The sequence below is a fragment of the Sylvia atricapilla genome, chromosome 6 (assembly GCF_009819655.1).
Source record: "Sylvia atricapilla isolate bSylAtr1 chromosome 6, bSylAtr1.pri, whole genome shotgun sequence".
Taxonomy (NCBI): domain Eukaryota; kingdom Metazoa; phylum Chordata; class Aves; order Passeriformes; family Sylviidae; genus Sylvia; species Sylvia atricapilla.
The window spans coordinates 56,571,694-56,590,953 of NC_089145.1; the positions used below are offsets into that span (position 1 = coordinate 56,571,694).

The 19,260-nt window shown below is 43.4% G+C and overlaps 1 protein-coding gene across 1 annotated transcript in view; it reads right to left on the bottom strand.

Moving 5' to 3' along the window:
* Positions 1–10,272: 10,272 nt before the first annotated feature.
* ESRRB (estrogen related receptor beta) overlaps positions 10,273–19,260 on the bottom strand; it is a 127,646-nt gene continuing 118,658 nt past the window's right edge. The window contains exon 7 of the mRNA XM_066322008.1: positions 10,273–14,682. Coding sequence (XP_066178105.1) covers positions 14,438–14,682 — 245 coding nt within the window. The 3' untranslated portion in view covers positions 10,273–14,437. The remainder of the gene's footprint in view (positions 14,683–19,260) is intronic.

The window sequence follows — 19,260 nt, forward strand, 5'->3', positions numbered from 1 at the left end:
GTCTGAAAACTTCATGGTTGTGCAAAACCAGGCAATTCACTATTGGGCTCGTGCTGTCTGGCTCTGTAGATGTGGGATCTCCACGGTGAAGGCAGCCCTTTCATCTCCTGCCACACCATATTAATTTTGCAAATGTGACAAGCTCGGCTTTGCAAAAATAACATATTGCCCATGTCTTGTTCTATTTAATATTGTATTCAAATGGTCCAAGTGCTCAGCAACGTGGGGTGGGGGAACAGCTCTGCAGAATTCCTTGTCACTTGAGTGGCAGCTGGCTTCCAAGAGTAATTACAGCTGTTCAGTGCCGTGGTACATCAAACCTCTTGGGGATCAGTGAGGCATCAGGCGTGTGGTGACTGAGAGGTAAGAACAGAGATGCTCCTCTTCCCAAGCCATAAAGATCATAATCTTTAGAAATCCTAATACCCACTTAAACTTTGGACTTCAGTGAAAAGGAAGCATTGCAGCGACCTTGCAGAGAGCATTCTAATTTTCCAGAAATCCAAACAGAGAAATTTAGATCTTAGGAGTTTGAAAGTGAGTTGCGTTGCCATCATGTGGATGCATGGAAGCTGATGTCTAGTCAGAAAAATTCTGGAAACCTTGTTTATTAGTTAGAAATAAAAATAAAAATTAAAAAAAAAAAGAAGTCATGATAGTTATGAAAGTTGTTAAGTCAGAATGCTTATCAAAATGTAGAATGAAATTATAATAACAATTTAACTATGGTACTGTCCGAGTAAACACTGCAGTTAGTTTGACCCAAGTAATATGGGTTATTAGTATGAATTAGAGTCTAACATGTTCATTAATATCACTACTTAGTGACATTTGGGGCTTACAGAATTAGGTGTTAGAAACATTAAGTAATTAGAAAATGAATAGGCAAAACAGCTGAAGTGGTACGGGATCAACATGATTCTTTTATGTCTTCTTCAAGGTGGTATTTCCAGACACAGAACTGCATGAAGAGGTGTTATCTGCTCTGCTTGAACAATTAAAGCTGTTAAAACTGGTAACTTGTTTCATTTCTCCTTAAGTAAATGTGATTTTCTATAGCAATTGCAGTACCAGAAGCAAACCAGACAAATTAATGAGTGTTCATTAGGCTCTATGTAATACTAAATTAATCTAAGTCAACAATGGCTACTCAAGATAGGGTAGGTTTGAAAATACTCATGGTGCAAAGATCTAAACAGAAGATGTGAAACTGTAATAGTGGCTGTCTGTGCTCTTTCAGGGCATGTCAACTGCAGGCTGGGTGCCTCCAACCTAGGTTTTTGCAGGACATATACCTGCAGGACATATCGAGTTTTCTGATTGGGATTTTCTATTATTCTGCCTCTAGCCTCTGATGTTTCCCCATGGGTAAGAAGCTAACATATTGCCTGGCTGTCCCAGAAGAAACCCACGCTGGTTTCTGTCTTCTGCTTCAAGCTCCCCTGCTCCCAGTTCCTCGAGTGGAGCATTCTCTGTATCTATCACATGCTCTGCTCCTGACTCGTCACCTCCTGGCTGTGCCCTCAACAGCCTGGCCATAACTTGCCCAGCATCTTTCATAGGTCACTACTCATCCCATGATGACTTCAGAGAAAGGTATTGTGCTGCAATATATAAGTGACTTCTGAGTCAGGCACAGAACTGAGACACCTGCCGGATCATTCTCTTCAGTGTATCTTACCCAAGGAAACTGAAGAGGTGATCTGGCCTTTCGTTTCATCCTAAGACTCCATCTGGATCAGGAATCATATAAGGGAAAATTCTTTGCTAAAATGTTCTTACAGGCGGTTGCATGGCCTTAACATGGTAAAGCACAATTTGAAGTGGTTTAAGCAGTTGTCCTCTTAGATTACACAGTTCTTGTCTGTTGAGACTGGGACAAGTGAGAGACTGATGGTGGATCACTGTGACATCAGGTAGGATTTCTGCTATTGCCACTTTTCTCTGTAGTCCCCACAATGGCAATAGAGTTATGATGTGAATAAATACAAATATTTCCTTATGCCGTTTTCCCCAGGACAGAATTAGGTGGAAAGAAGGAAGAGGAAAAGCCCTTTTTTTCTGCAGGATGTAGGCAAATGCACAAAAAGTAAAGAGAAATAAGAGGAAAATCAACAGAACTTTCAAAGTAGTGAGATGCAGTGGAAAGAGGGCAAGGACACTGGCAAAACTAAATGAATTCTCTGTGATAGTCCTTCCCTGTGATTCTAATTTTACTTGATAATTCAACCAATTTACCTGATTCAGAGTAAAGTTCATTGGTCTGTGACTTTCCAGATCATCCCAAATGCCTTTTTTAGAACAACTTACAGCATTTGCTACCCTTCATTACTCCAGTATAACAGCTGACTTTAATGAGAGAATTCATGTCTTCAGCAGCTCAGCCACTTCCATTCAAAACTCCTACAGATCTCTTGGGTGTACATGATACACTGCTGGTGATTTATCTGTTATTTAGCAGGTTGTTCCAACGTCTTCTCTCCTGACACTTCGGACTCAGAAGGTGTGTCATCTTCATTACTTGGAAAGGGTAATTTTAGGAGAGATGTCTCTCCAGTGGGACTCTCTGTGGTGCAGTCTGGAGCAGAGAAGCACCATCTTTTGATGTCTGGGCAAATACTTGTCTTTAAGGCCTGCTTCTCTTTCTTGTGTGCTGTGGAGACACAGCCATCTCCTCTCCACAAAGAAAAGCACTAGGAACCACATGAATGTGGGAGCAGGAGACACCCTGTGTCTCACATAGATGTGTACAGGTTGAGCTGCATTTCAGCAGCTGCAATTCTTCCTGCTGGGAAGAAGTCCCAGACCTTCTAACACTCCTCACTCCATCTTTTTTGGAGTCTTTGCTCCTGGTTATCAAAACACAGATTTGGGGCAATAGGTTGACTTCTGCTTTTTAGATGAAGACACGATTAGATATTTGGAAGATTAGTTATTAAGAAGAAATTCTTTAATGTGAGAGTGATGAATCACTGGACCGAGTTGCCCAGAGAATCTGTGGCTGCCACATCCCTGGAAGTGTTCATGACCAGGCTAGGTGAGGCTTTAGGCAACCTGGTCTGGTAGAAGGTGTCCCTGCACATGGCAGAGGGGTTTGAACTAGATGATCTTCACAGCCCTCTTCCACCTCAACCCATTCTATGATCCAACAGAAAATAATATTGTGCCTATGTCTCCCTACTCCTGTTAAGAAGTGGAAGCTGGGGAGTGTGAAGGAGAGAAGTAACAGAAGAGGGATTATTTATTTATTTAAGCTGCTTAGCAGCAGTAGCTGTGAAGCATAAAGCTATCTGCAAAGGGTGATTGATTCCTCAGCAAAGTCTGAAGCACAGAGATGCTATGGTATTGCTTAACGTTCCCTTTGTGTTATTATTTTTTGTTGTTGTTGTTGTTTCCTGTTTGTTTCAGAGGCCCTATTTGATCCTGACTTGCTGGGTAGCAAGTTACCTGATGAGTGCTCATGGAAGAAATGATTATTTCATTTTTCCATCATGGCTGGGAGATCACATGGATACTTTTGTGAAGGTCATTTAGCCAGCTCTACTCACCTTGCGAAGCATTGTCCCAGTGAAGATTAGTTGCTCTCTCTTGGCATCTAACAGGTGAATGCAACTATTCATGGACAGAGCCCAGACAATTTCTGTTGTAGTTTCTGTTCTTTGACTCTTTTGAGTCTCCAGATGAACAATTTGTGCCGTGGAGGGTGCAGAGCCAGACTCAGTGAAAGGGGCATTTGCTGCAATGACCTGTGTGAGAATTAATGTAACCAGCAGAGTATGGGACCTGCTACCAAAGTGGTGACAGCATGTCCTGGTTTAGGGGAAATTTGGGAGGACACCTCCAAATGAGGTTCCTCTGGAGAGAAAACCCAGTCCCTCCCCCCAGCCGGCCCAGGAGAAGAACTTCCTCAGAGAAAAGTGGAAAAAACTATTTATTTGACAAACAAAATGCCCACAAGCATAAGGAATGAATAATGTGAAACAATAAAACCTCTCACTGCTTCGAAGAGAGACGGCAAAACTGAGGAAGTCCTTGCCAGGAGTTAGCTCAGCTATCTCAGTCTCTTATCAGTCCCAGTCCCTTTGGTGCTGGAAAATGCCGAGGTCCAGGCCCTGGTGGGCTGTGGGTGCCAGATCCTGGTCCTTCTTGGGTTTTTAGTCCAGAGCAGATTTAAACAGTCCCAAGAAAAAAGGAAAAAAAACAGTCCAGGAAGCTGCTTTGCCTCAGCTAGCTAAACTAACTAAAAGCAAAAAAAAAAAAAAAAAAAAAAAAAGGACAAACCTCTCTCTGGCTGCTGTCCATGCATCTGATGAACACACAGTCCCAAGGAGGAAGAAGAAAATGCAGAGGAGTGAACACTGTTTTTCAAAACAAACTGCATGCTTCTTCTTTCCCTGCTTCACTCTCAGAACCAGTCTTAAAGGTACAGAACACAACCTACAGCACACACAGAACAGACAATTGGGGATACAGCATCATAGGGACCCCAGGACACAGCATCAGTGCTTAGCATGATGTCACTGACAACCTGAGGGTAAGTTATTTATTCCTTGTATTGGAACAGATAACACATACAGCAGGCAGCTGTAGGTAGCCTTCTTGTGGAGATACATTTGCTTGTGAGAAAGTCCAGAGGATTGACAGGGGCAGCTGAGCACTGGTGTTCTAGGACACCCAGCAATCACAACTCCAGAATGAGTCACTGATGCACCCTTCTGTGAATGTGTTCCACGTGAAAAGCAAAACCCAAAGACAATTGTCAAGTCCCAGTCCAAGGTAATTCAGCCAACACAGTGATTACATCTCCCAGAATTTGAGAGGTCCCAGTCATCTTTTATATTAGATTTTCAGTAGTTTTTTACTTATTTGCAAGCCCCATTCCCTGGGGAAGAAGAGGTGAGCCAGGGGCCTGCTGTGTGTGCGGTGAGCAGCCATGGAATGAAAAGCAGGACCATACCCAAAATGGTTGCAATAGGCAATGGATGGCAGAAGGAAGTGCTGAACTATAATGGCTCAGTGTGGTGGGCAGAGGTGTTATCCAGCTGCAATCTCTCTTACAGGGTTCAGAACACACTCAGAGTGTATTCCTCTCACACAGTTTTACTCCGCTTGCAGCACAGGCTGCTGGGCTCAGAGGTGATCTGCAAAATGGTGTCACATTTGCTTATCTGTCAATTAAAATGTTACATAGTATTTTTATAGTTCTGATAATAACATTATCGCTTTGGTAAAATCAAAACATAGTATTTGCCCATTCAAGGAGGTTTTGTTTATCCCTTGCTCATTTGCAGATGCCAGTATCCAGTCCTGAGGTAGTCCAGGTATTTTCTTTTTCTTTTAAAAAGGCAGGGTGGTCTCTTGATTCCAGCAAATTGAGAAACAGAGCCTAATGCATGTCCAGGCAGGCTTTGTTCTTTTTTACTGGTTGTTTCTCTCATGTTTACATTCTTAGGCCCTTTTTATAGGTGTCTATGATTTATTTATAAAAGGTTTTTATTTTCTGTGATCAGTTAGTGTGAATTTCATAGTGTTTCTATGATTGCTATAGCTCAGTTTGGATTAATAGCTATTTGCAAAGCAAACACAGCATCATGGGAATGCTACTGTTCTAGTTAAAGCACTGGCAACACCACATGTGGCTGTGTGCTGTCCTGCTGCGTGGCCTCACTGGCTTATGCTGGCAGGATTTTGAGGTTCTCTTGAGTTGTGGAACTTGAGGTGAATGTGGTATTTCTCTGATTTGGCTTAGTTTGCCCAATTAACTACAGCTGCAGCAGCAGCTGCTGTGATCTAATCTGGCTGTGGACGTAAGTTTGAGAATGATAGGAAAGGATAACCTGACCTAAAGGGCATCAACAGTGTAATTTTACAAAAATCCTCCTGTAGCCCTTCCTTAGGTTTGGAGAATGTTGTTTAGGTGGCATTGCCTTTCTTGCAGCACTGGAAAGCCATGACATCTGAGCAAAGCTTCAGCAATGGAGAACAATAAACGCTGTTAGCTGGGGTGATTCTTCTTCCAAGTGGAGGGTGTCCAGAACAGTGAGCTGGCTGCCTGCCACTGGGGCCTTGTTTTTAAGGAAGCTGGAAGAGTCTATCCCACCGGGGGTCTGGAGAAGTTCAGTGTGATTAGCTGCTGCAGGGGCTGGGATATTCACTTGTGGCCTCCTCACCCACATGTTCCTGGCAGTGTGCCAGAAACAGGACAGGAGGACTGAGCCAGGAGAAGAAGATTGTCTAGTAGTGTAAGAACCAAAAATATATCCAAGCTAGCCAGGGAAACAGGCTGGATCAGAGCAGGAATCTTGTGAGGAAAAATCAGAGAGCTGTGATGAAAAGAAGAAATGTGCAGAAGGAGCAATTTCGGGTTTTCTGCAGCTAGAAAAAGGGAGTCTGACCTAGAAGAGCTCAGGACAGAGGATAGCACCCCTAAAAGCTGGTGCCTGTGCCAATGCTGGAAACATCACTCTCTTAGGACACTGCTGAATTTTTGTGGTGTAATGACAAAACCAATGGGGGACATAAGTGATTACCTGAGTCTTGGTTACAAGATCATTAGATCGAAAAATATCTGATGAAACCATACTTCCTAAGACTGACCCAGAGGATTGTTGATTTGTAGTAGCATTAACTACTGACAAAAGTATAAGAGTTTGGTTGATGTGTTTGAGTTTAATAATGTAAATAGTAATAGAAAATTATTTGCAGCATTATCTGCTTTCAGTGTTGTGATGGAAAAGAATTTGCAATGCTGGAAATGCAATTATTGAAGGTGATTATAATTTTGGCTTCAGTTAAATAATTTTCATTCCAAGTATTACACTCTCCACTCCAATGAGATTATTTATAACTTATGTATTGCACTTGAATTAATTGGCATATGGTGCAAATTAACCCCTCTCAAAAACATGATTTATGTGCTTTGTTCTAACTGATCTATTAAATGCAGCTTTGTTTTATGTTGATTCTTACCAATTTAGGCAAAGTGATTTGAGTTTACACTGCTCTGGCTTCTCTTTATCTGATCACTGCCCTGCTTTTTATAATTTAACAACTGCAGTTACATCAGGGATATATGATAAGGTTTATTGAAAATATAATGCCAGTTTCTTAAAATCAGAGAAAAAAAATGTATAACAATTTCATTCATAAGAATAAGGAACTTGTTTCTGAGCCTTTTTATAGAATGGCCAATGTGCTGATTTTAAGCACTTAAAGAAGTAAGAGGTTGGTATTTATGAATTAAGGAAGCTGAGACTTCTAAACAGAAATCAACTTCATACTGTGCAACAGGAAGAAATATATTAAAAAATTATTTTGTTCAGTATGTCAAGGAATGCCTTAAAATATCCAGGATTGAAACATTAAATTTTATTATAATAAAAGGATTACATCAGAAAAGGTGCCTTGTTAGTTTCCTCTGTTTTTCAAGTGCATGAAAAGGAGAAAAAGATTGGAGGAAAAGAATGCATCCATATAAAGGAGGAATAATTCCAACCTGTTATTGATATTATTACTAGAATATTATTTTAATAGTCTAATCTTGTTTCTAAGTTATTTTGAAGGCAACTGTGAGCTCCAGTAGTGCTGTGAATGAAAACATAACTAAATAATGCAATGGGTGTGTACATTTGTGTGTTGCTAGCTACAGCAAGAGGGGTCTCTGTATGTCTGTGTATCTCAGACAGGGATTAGATTTTTGTACTTGTCTTTAAAGCATCAAGATCAAGTGATGGAAGACAGCTATTTTCCTTTCTCATTGTCACATTTTCCTAACTTAATTGGTGCTGAATGCACCCAGGGAAGGGATAAGGCTGGCAGCCATACTTCCTCCCTGAAAAGAAATGACTGTGGGTGAAATCAAGAGACCTAGAAGACTGTGAATGGTAAGGAAAAATGCACAGGATCTTTGATCCTTAAATTTAAGGGCCTTTGCTCCATGAATTGCTGTGAGACTTAATTATACCTCTTTGCCATGTTTTTACATTCTTCTCTGGTCATCTGCTGCTGGCCATGTCAGCAGAGAGGGGTGGTGGGCTAAATGTCTCCATGGTCTGAACCAGCACAGATACTTCTGCATGTGCTGTGTCTGCTTCCAAGAGATGGTTGCAGTAGGCATGTGACTCATTTATGAAGCACTGAAGTCTTTAGCAAATCTGTGATATGTCATTGGTAGCTGTTTTCTTCTGTTTTTCTTGCAGAAGATGCTTTGAGCCTCTAGCCAGCTCTGATCTTTTCCTGTGACTTTACTTATAATTATTTGGATGCTGCTGCTCTCAGCACACTGTTAGGTTAGTCCTCCTGCTCCCCAGGTGCAGGTGTTTCACCTCTCCCATGGTGTCATTTCAAAAATGCTGGAATGGGAGAAAATGTCTTTCTAAAGAAAGCCAGGCACACAGTGGAAGCTCTCCAGCTTTCCATTACCAGAAGTTGAACACTAGAGTTTTCTGTACCTCAACCAATGTTTGCTTTGATTTCCTGTGTAACACCTTGGCCTGAAAGAGAAAAATCATCATAGAATCACAGAACGGCTGGAGTTGGAAGGGACAGTTCTCTTGCTGGTTTTCCTTTTATTTTGTGTATAGGTAGCCACAAAAAACTACTGCACTCATGTTTTTAACATTTGAAATTTAAGAACATATCCAGTAGTTAAGCATGCCCTTAACTTTGGTGAGAGAAATGTATTTAGAGAACTCAACACTGATTAGTAAAGAAATCTGTTTCCCTCTCCAGCTAATGAGAGAAATTAAGAGTTATTCTCCTAGTGTTTCCTGTGAAGCTCATCTGTAAGAGGAAATATCAAGGTTGGCCTCAGTTTCTCTCAAGGCTACATGGGCTTACTATGAAGATGATCCCTCTTTTTTTTCTTTAATTCCAGTGTGAGTGAACACTAGTAAGCCAAGTAAGGAAAGCCTCAAACAAACCTAGACAGAGAAGGACGCCCAAGAAATGCCAGTAAGGCAGCTACAACTTTAAAGTAAGGGTCCAAAGAAAACTAACAGCCCTTAAAAGGTGTTTGAAGAGTGGGGCTCAAGCTCTCTATAGTCCACCAGTTATCCTTACCAATCTCTTGACACCATCAGCTCCAGTGCCACATGAACTTTTCAGAACCCCAAATGCCAAAAATTGACATCCCTTTGGTATATTTAATCTGAAGTAGGGTCCATTTTAAACTCCTACTGAGTTGGCCAAATCCAAACCTTCTGTGAATGGATACAACATTCAGAGGACATATGCAGACAACATAGGGTGGGTTGTGTGTGACTGTGAGGTATCTGAACTTGGAAGGGGATTGTGTTGGTTCTGAGACTGCATCCATCACAGTCAAGCTGCTGCTGCCTGTGGGGCTGTTTCCAATGTAGAAAAAGCTTGTCACACTTCATGTCCCACTACAGCTCTATGCTCATTTTGTTTTTTCATTCAGGCTCATTTTTAGCCCATGACCTTTCCCACTGGCCACCACTAATTCAGCCATCACTGCCTCTTCAGAGGGAGGCTGAGCTGCCTCTTGATTGCCTGGTTTGATGCATCATCCCAGTGAGTACCACTGCCCAAAAGGAGGACATTAGCAGCGTTGGCTGAGGTGTGTTGGGAGATGGAGGTGCTTAAACAGGGTGGGATGTTGTCTGGTATCTCTGATAGAGTCAGAGGTAGAACAAAAACCTGGGCTCCTTGTTTCTCACATCTCTGCCTCAATTAGCAGAGTGCATTTCCTTCTGCTTTCTCAAGCAGCTATGAGCGTTCCCTCTTGCACTGCCTGACCACCAGATCATTGCAAATGCCACAACTTCAGCACTTGCATCCACTTCATAAGCACTGGGCAGCTGTAATGCTTGCAACACCCATGATGTCACTTCTGGGTTTAAGCCAGTGGTCTATTTTATGATTAGAGGGGTTTTTTTCCACTGGAACAACTTCAAGATTTTTTCATCGCTAGCTCCTGTTTATTCCTTGCACCGCTGAAGTGTAGAACATGGAAAGAAAAGGAGTGGAGAAACAGTCTGGTCTGTGGCAGAGACTGGCAACAATGCTTGTCTTAGAAGTCCTCAGCAAAGCTCATCTCACAAAAACCTCAGAAAATTGCTAAGAGTTTTTAATAAGGGAAAACATGAAATGAGTACTTCTAGTGAGAGGGCTGGGGGTTTCCTGCTCTTCTGCAGGCAGAACAGACAGATCAGGCCTTCCCCCACCCCAGCCTTTTCTGTAGAGACACGTGCATCCCGAGGGACAGGAGAGAGCAGCTCCTGAACACAATAAACATTACTCTGTCTGCAGTAGTTTTTACATTTCTTTGTTTTATTTCTTGTTTTGTTTGAAATGACCTGTACCACAGGAATACAATTTATTTAACAGGTTGTTATTTTTTAGGAGCAGATAATAGTTAAGTAGATACTGTTTATTTCACTGACTGTCTATGACTCCCTGCATCATTCTCACAGCCTCTGTCTCTGGCTTCTCCACATATTCCAGCCACAAGAACAACAGAGCAGCCTTTGGCTATATGATTGATTATAGTTTGTGGATACGAAGTGGAAGCTCTGTTTTCTTAGCTCCAATTGGTAATAAAAGCTTAACATGTTACATTCTAGGGTCTTCCTCAATTACTTGCCCCTCTAATAGCTGCTTACATGTTTCTGGTGCAGCATGTTTTATTTCATATATTTATAATAGTTTAAAAAAAAAAGATGATATAGCTTACAAAGAGAAAAATAATGCCCCCTTAGCATGAGCAATACTGCAAGGTTCTGATTGTTGTGGGGACGTTTCTTGTAGCTTCACAGTTTTGCTGCGAGGTGTAATGCCCAAGTTTCCCCAGAAACCCAAATTCAGAGCGGTAATTTACATTTTAATTGATCCCCATGAAATTTGTTCTGCATTACAGGTCAGACACTGCTGTTCCCAGAGAAGAATGTGCCCAAAACAGAAGAGTTGGTCACTTGGGAAGAACTGCCTTTTGTAGTAGCTGACAGGTACATGGTTTCTGTTATCCACACATGCAAATCAGGGGCTGGAGCTACTTTTACCATAGTTGCTGGTGTGGGTTTATTCACTGCCACTGATACACTTACCTCTACTGCTTCTCTTTTCTTTAAGTCATAGAACCCATGTGTTTCCAAAGCTCAAGCTCCATGATCTTTTGCCCCATGAAGGACAGCCGTATGACACTGACTCTGTGAATCCTATATTACAAATGAGCAGCATAAAGAGCACTGACCCAAAACCCATTTCCTAGTTCATGTCTCACCTTCCACATCCCCAGACCTGTTTGTAAGAGACTGTGAGCATTCAAAGACCTAAGGAGTTGCTGAAGCTTCATTTCCTACTTCAAAGTGCGTAAGGGGGATCTACACTACGTTACACTCCTCTGCAATCCCAGCTCATTGTACAGCTGGAAACGCTCTTCAGCTGTGTCAGTATGATAGTACTAGTGATGCACAGCAGATCAGAGTAACTAGGAAGAGATGATTGTGATTCCTGCACTTGTTTGAAAGGCTCAGAGACCTGACCTGCTTCCCAATTCAGGATGGTACAAGCCTTTTAAGGGTTAAATCTAGACAAATATCCCAGTTCCTGGGGAAGAGTTTGCATTCCTTGGTTAGAGAGTTTTATATAACCAAGTACTGTCTGGTTCACTTCCCATCCTATTTCAGAAGAAATGCAAACATTTCCCTGCATATTATCTTCAAGCAATGGAGAATTTTGGATGGGCTCCAACATTACACAGCTTTAATGGAGAAAGGATTCCTGGAAAAAACAGTATTTGGTATCTTCATATTGCTGTGCCAAGGCAGGAGTTGCCCCCATCCCATAGCCCTAATCTAAATAGCCAGTGGTCTCCGTGAGCTGGAAGCTAACTCAGCAGCTCTCCACAGTCATGTTTTGTAGTTTCCTGTTATGGAGAGCAGGCCTGAGTTCAAATACAATGAACCTAGAAGAGCCTTTTGGGGTTGTTTTTGGGTAGTTTTGGGTTCCTTTGGTGGGGGAGGATTGGGCAGGTGTGTTGGTGTGTAAGCGACCTTTCCGGCAGGGCCCAACAGAGCAAGAATTGCTTCTTAGGATCTTTTCAACTCATTTGGGGACAGCTGCCTTTGCACAGCAGGCTTGGACACAATGTGCTGGGGCTGAGCTGGGTGGGACTTGGCACCATTTCAGCAGTGGTCAAGTGAGTCAAACTTAGAGGTGATAATGCAACCCAGCACATCTGTGAGAGCAATTATACCACAGCCAGAAGGAGTTGCTGGAGTGCAGCACATGGCAAGCTGGCTCTGTAACAGTGGCACGCATTTCACTTTGGTCCCTCAGTCACAGACGGGTACAGGGATCATGAGTGCAACCAAAAGCCTCTCATTTTCTCCCCAGCTACCTCTGGGAGGGAGTGGGGGAAAGAAGCAAAAGTATCCTCCCAAACCACAAGACCACTGTGTAATTGCTACTGCTGTGAGCACAGGAGTCCCAGTTCCCACGTGCCTTCTGCCCCATAGGTCTCTGGTGGTTTACCAATATGCCTGAAGCAAGACAATTCCTTTATCAAGTGAGTACAAAATGAGTGACTGTGTAGCATAGGAAGAACTCACAGGAGATGGAACAGAACTAAAGTACAAGACGTGGACTAGCTATGAGAGCTGAGAGGTCACCATGCCAGCACTCCTGTGTCTGAGACTGCCAGGGCACGGTTCTGCAGTACCAACAGCCCTGCTGGGACACATTCTGCTCCAGCAGAAAACAACCACCCAGTGTCTTTGATCACACACCTCAACCGTGTTTGGAAGACTTCCTCCTGAGGGCAAGTTACTCCTCTGACACACCACCTTTCTCCTGGAGAAGCCAGAAGGGGTGGAAGCTTAAGGAGAGCAGAGGCAATAGAGTTAGTGGTGTCTCAAATGTAGATCAGAGGTGTTTTTCATCTCTAGTGCCACGCTGCTGACCACAAAAAAAAGACAATACACTCAGGTTTTGTCAGCAGTATGGCTTAAGACTAGGTGACCTAGGAAAAAGTTTCAGAGAACACCAACAGTTTTATCAGTCACCTACATTTCCTTCTGGCTACTGGGAATGCAGCAGTTATGGCTTAGGAAGCAGATCTAAACCAGGTGTTGGAGACAGCAGGAACCTGGTTACATAAGAGAAGTAAATAAATATTCCCCATGTTCTTCTCCCATCACCTCAAGGTCAGGTATTTGCTTTCTTATCAGCAAGAGAACCTCTTACCAGCCCCAGGTATAATCTATGCTAGCTTTTTTCCTGCTGTTGAGGATAATGGGATGAGGCAGGGAAAGACAGCAGTTGGAGTATCAGGGGTTTCATGCCATCCTCTATTTTATTTCCCTAGGCTGCCACAAGAAAGCAATCTCTCAGGCTCTAGAGCTGCCTCCTCTGAAAAGCAGTGCCCTTGATTCCTACCTAGAATTTGGCAATAAGCCTAAAGTCTCTATGGAGCCAAAGAGCTCTAATGAAGTCTAGGAAAGATCTGGTTTGTGGTGTATTTATACTTGGGCAGTAACCATGCAGACAAAGACTTGTGTTCTTTGCCACAAGGAACAGGTGGGGAATGGCACTCTGCTGAGCTGAAGAGGCAGGTGTGATTCACTATGGGGTGAAAAGTGTGGAAGAATTGTAGTTAGCACCACATAGGAGAGGATGCAGAGATTATCAAGTCAACTCAGCACTGAAGCATAACACCAGGCTCTTTTTCCCTTGCCATTTGGGAAAGACTTGCATTTTCTCAGGGACATACATCCTACCTCTTCAGGGGCCTGCGGGGATCGTACATGGGAGGGACTAGCCAGGCGTAATGACACACTGTACAAGGTCGCAGAATATCTTACAGTTAGGAGCATCTTTCCCAGTAAGAAGTGGGGCCTGTATGTACAAGTGTTAGAGGAGTCTGGGACGCAGCCTTTTTGTTCAGGAGAGGTCCAGCAGCATTGTTCTCCAAAGGAGCATCTACTCTATAGTAAGAGGCAGAAAGGTGACAAAAGGAAGGACCATGGCTGCTTCCCTTTCTAACTGACCCCTCATAACACCAGCAGATAAAGTTTATATTGACTTTATTCTTTCTCTCTTCCTGCTTCTGTCCCCACTTCCCCTCCAAAACTGGCAGAGGGAGCTTGGGAGCAGGCAGCCTGGACAGCGCTGAGAGCATCACTGATCAGAGGGGTTGAGCCCCCATGATGCCTCAACAAGTGCAAGAGCATAATCTGGTATTTCCCACAGAGAAAACAACGAAAAAAAGAGAAACAGGTGACTGATTAAAAGTTTCCCCCCTCCTGTACACAAGATTCTGCAGTCACGCCGACAGATAGACATTAAATAATTCTTCCATAATAAATGATTGGAGATAAAAGCCGGCGGCGGCTGCTGCTGCTGTTTGGATTGCTCCGTTGTCTGCATCTTTGTTTCTAGTTTGTTCCCCGGCCACTGTCGGCTGGTGCTGGGGCCGTCAGACCTTTGCCTCTAGCATTTCTAGGAAGAGTTTATGCATGGGAACCTTGCCCTGCAGTTTGATGCTGTAGAAGTGCTGCACAGCTTTAGCAGCCGTCTGCCGCAGGAGAGGCAAGGTCAGGAGCAGCTTGCCTGCTCGCCGGGGCTCCTCATTGCGCTGACTCAGCTCGTAGTCCTGCAGGGCTTCGTGGAGAAGGTCCTGGAGTTTCTGCACTGCATCCATGTCCTCTATGTGCATGGAGTCTGGGGTGAGGGAGAAAAGACAGCGAACAGACAAGTCAGACATGAGAAATCCTTTATGGTTCTGAAGCTAATGATGTTTTCTTTCCTTCTTATTTGTTCTCGTGGGGTTTTTTTGGGTTGTTTTTGTTCCCCCGCCAGGGCACGGGGTGAGGGGTGTTGCTTGGTTTGTTTCTTAGGCAGAAAAAACCAGCTGGCTGACAAGTGTGGTGCTGCTGCATGAGGTTTGGCAGCAGCCCAGTGTGCTGGCCTGAGCAGGGCAGGGACACTAAGGTTGCCAGGGGTAAGTGGGTGACACACGCTGCCCATTTTGCCAGCCACCCCAATGCAGCGCAGGGGTCACACAGGGGCCTTTGTGATTTGCACTTTCACTTGCCCTCCATGCTCCTTATGGGGAGAGTCACCCTGTAAGGGGCAGCAGCTGCTGTGCTGCCGCTTGGGAGCAATCTCATTAAGAATAATTAACGCTGCTATAGCGCTTCATCTGTCTAAACTGCCTAATTGCCGTGCAGCTGCTGAGGGTGTCAGCAAGACAGAAAAGCCCCGGTAGGTCACAACCAGTGTGCCCAGGGGTGTTGCCAGACCCACCTTTGTGCACATGCCCCTATTTTCAGAGACTGCCAGCAGCTGCTGAAGGAGCTTCCTGCTGAAATACAGGAAACCCACGCCTCCTGCAAGGCCTCTTCCCTTAGCTGCCAGTTAGATTTCCATGAGCTGTTGGAGGGGCTAGCAGGGTTTGCAAGGCTCCTTAGTGTGTCTGTGAAGTGAAGGCAGCTAGCTGGCAAGGACCCAGTCCAGGACTGAGATCGGGAACCGCACTGAACACAGACTGCTAAACTTGTGGCTAAGTCATGGTGTCAGAGGGCAGCACCAAAGAGCAGAGAGGCAGATCATCACCAAAGGTTTTCTCCTTTTTCATCTTGCTGATATGTGCTTCTTTCTTACAACCATGACAGAGCTGGAGACACTGATGCCTCGTCTTCATTGTTCAGAGACTTTTAATCAATACTGAACCTATTGATAAAGATTCCTGCCACAAGGCAACAAATCCTGAAGCAATGGCAAAGAGACAGTAGGGCAAGCACACATACACACATCTAGTTGCACCGCCTGCCATCACAGCCTGGGCTTTGCAGTGTGGCAGTGCTCTGGCTCAGCCCACACACAGACAGAAATGTGAGGACATGGGTTCCCCAGAGTGACAGCAGTGAAGGGGAGGAAAGCTGACTGAAGTGGCAAAATCTCTCTAGAAACATGTGTCATCTTTATGGAGAGCGCAACACAAATCAGAGACTGTGAATTCTGTACGATACATTTATGGTAAAAATGCTATTTATGATGAATGAATTATAAAGTATTACAACAGTTGGGAAAATATTTTGTCTATCAAGAAAGCTGTTTAAGAAGCTGTTTAGAAAGAATGCACTAATTAAGAAGGTATTCAACGGAAGTATTCCCAAGAAGCTGCTGAAGAACAATTCTTGGTACATTTACACTTTTTATCCAAGAGACCAGGCAAAGAAGCTTAGAAGAGGGCTGCTAGGACATCACAGTGACCTGAGCTAGAGACAGAGGTTGATTCTGAAAAGAATGGAGGAAGAAGCATGTTGCCAAGTCAGTCTGGCAACTTCTGCCAGCCAGGTAGCACCTCCGAACAATTTCCATATACAGTCCAAGACAAGTGAGTGGGATCTATTTCTCTGCAACTCTGCCAAGTTGCAGAGGTAATTTTGAAGACTGGAAGTATCAAAGGCTGGAATGTCCTCTGTCCTTTCTGTTTAATGTCCTTCTGGCTAGGGGCACAAAGGGGAGAAGTAATCACAGCCTGTCAGAGTTTGCAGGTCCCAGCGGGTGCTAGAATTACCATGCAATGAGCCATGCCTCAGGACAAAGTGGGTGCTCTGCTTTTGGGTACTGATGCTGCTGTACACTAGACAGAATCCCGAAACTGCCCTTCTGCCAGCTGGCTTCTGTGAGGTGATAAGAATTAACAGCACTAAGTAAGTAAGTGTATGCAGTGAGAGAAACTGGGGAAATAAAGATCACAGCCTGCCCCACCCCCACCACACTCTGCTGAAAGAAGCTCAAAATTGGCAGCTGACTGCAAAAAATAAAACAACATTGCAGGATTAATTTCCTTGCAATCCATCAGTGAACTGGTGTCGATGGCATTGATAAACTGTTAATTACGAAATCAATAGCTATGAATTTTTACAGCTATCAGAGCATTGAGGTGGGGGCAGGCTGCCTGACCATGTCCCTGTGGGTCAGCTGGCCTAGAAGCTGGTCTTCATACCAGGAGCCTTTCTCCAGCACTGCTGGCATGGGGTGAGAGTGGACGAGGTCCACTGCTTCCTCACCTAATCCTGTTCTTGCAGCTTCTGACAGGAACAGGAACCTCACAGGACCCATTAGTACAAAATTTGCTATATATTCCTTTTCCAGACCCAGACATTGCTCACTCCATCTTAGTATTAAAATGCACTGTAGAAAAAAAAGGAGAAATAAATTTCATCCACTCTGGGATGTCCTAAAATGAACATGTGCTATATGCTAACCTAGCGGGCTCTTCAATACATAAGTTGATCAATTTTTATCTTTAAGGAAAGAGGACCTAGGAATGCTTAAAAATGGAATGCTGACTCTGGAAGGTAACAAATTAGGTCTACAGCACCTCTATTCTGTCAAAAAATCATATTGTCTGGGACTTTTCTGCTGCTCTGGGAATTCAAAATTCATCCCTCGGCTCTCTAAAATACACTTACTAAAGACAGAGATCCCTTGAATTATCTTGGCCAATCCCAGCAGGTGTGTTGTTGATGTTTCACACCAAAGACTCAGAGATCAGCCTACCATCAGCTTCTTCTCTAGTAAAGTGAGTGAGCTCCCACTTCTATTTTCATTTGTTTGAATTCCTAGAGCCAAAGGGTCAATATATACAGGGCTGTGTAAGTCCCTAGAACTTGGGTTGCATAAGCAATTACACCCAGAATTTATTTATATAGGAGGGGAGGCAGAAAGCAGGTTTAGGAAGCACAGGTGCTAATCTAGGTGTTCATCTTTAAGCTATCTCTGATCCAAGGGAGCTGAAGCCTGGCCCAAACTGCCTTCCTCTCATTTTAGGAATTGGCTGTTTGCATTCAAGCACACACATGCAGGCTCTTTAAGTTTATCCTTGTCAAAAATATACTAAGAAAAATAACAGGAATTAAAAAAATGCGAAGGTTCAATGTTAATTTTACAACAGAAAAATACACCTGCCCTATCCCAGCTTCCTTATCTGTGTGTCATGAGAAGCTTGAATTACATGAAGAACAAAACCCCATGCTTTACTTTCATATGTTTCAATACAAATAACAAAGCAGGACTTCTGTGGATTATGCTCCTACATAGCTACACTTCTAGCTGCACTAGGGGAAACCAGTGAAGTCAAAGTGACTTTTTCCATCCAGCTGAGAACAGGCTTTGGCCAGTGCCTCCTGACCCTTACCTTGGTATCTTTACTCCAGAGCACTAGAAATGGAAACCCAAGGCATCTGATGAATGCTGGTTGTTCTGCTCTGTCTTTATTCAGTGTTACTCCACTCCTGTGGAGACTGTCTCCTAGGGTTTACTCTGGGCTTAGTCCTGAAAGCACAGTGAGCAACAACAGCAGAGAGTGCTTCTGTTGCACTGCGAAGAACTTGACAGCAGAGTCCACAGCATGGGCCAGGTAAACGTCCCAGTGTGGCACTTCTGTCACAACTGCTGCCTTAGCACTTCAGCCTCTCTGAGGAGCCCTTCTCCCTGTTTAATCCTGTGACCCTCCTGCTAGACAGGTTCTTTAACAAGTTGATTAGATCACCCATAGCCACCACTGCACAGAGAAAGGCTAGCCTTGGCCATCTGCCCATCCTGGTTCTGTGACAAAGTGAAGGCAGCAATTAAAACTAAGAAAGCAATATATGAGGAATTGTAAAATGGAACAAAGTTATGAAGCACAGAGAAACGATAAGGGAAATGAAGGACATAGGAAGAAAAGCCATGGCTAGAAGGGCTAAGGACAGTAAAGAGGTTTTATAAATATTTAAGGAATAGAAGAAAAATGATCATTGTAGGGGGGCTTTTTTATCTGGAGATGATTAACCTATTAATAGTAGTGAGAGTAGATAGAACTCCTTCATGAGCATTTCTGTCTTATTTAGAAAAGAGAAGCTTTATATACCTGTGTTATGTGAAGATGATGACGACTGCATAGTCTGTTGTTTATGCAAGAAGATATTAGAACTGTTAGGACAAACTTCACAAAAATCAGCGCAGAGCTGGATAACTTGGCTTTAAGAGTTCTAAAATTGCCAGCTGAGGGTCATCTAGGGCAGATTAATGATTAATAAGTCATGGTATTTTTAAGAAATTCAAGATGACTGGAAATGTTCTAATCATGCACATATTTTCCTAGGTCTTATATGATAATTTCTGTGCTAGCCTGATGTGAATCAGGGCAAAAATAAAGGAAAAAATTAAGGTGACATTCAATTAAGTCTAATAAGATGGCATTTATAAGACATGTAAATGTGGCACTTAAGGACATGGTTTTGTGTT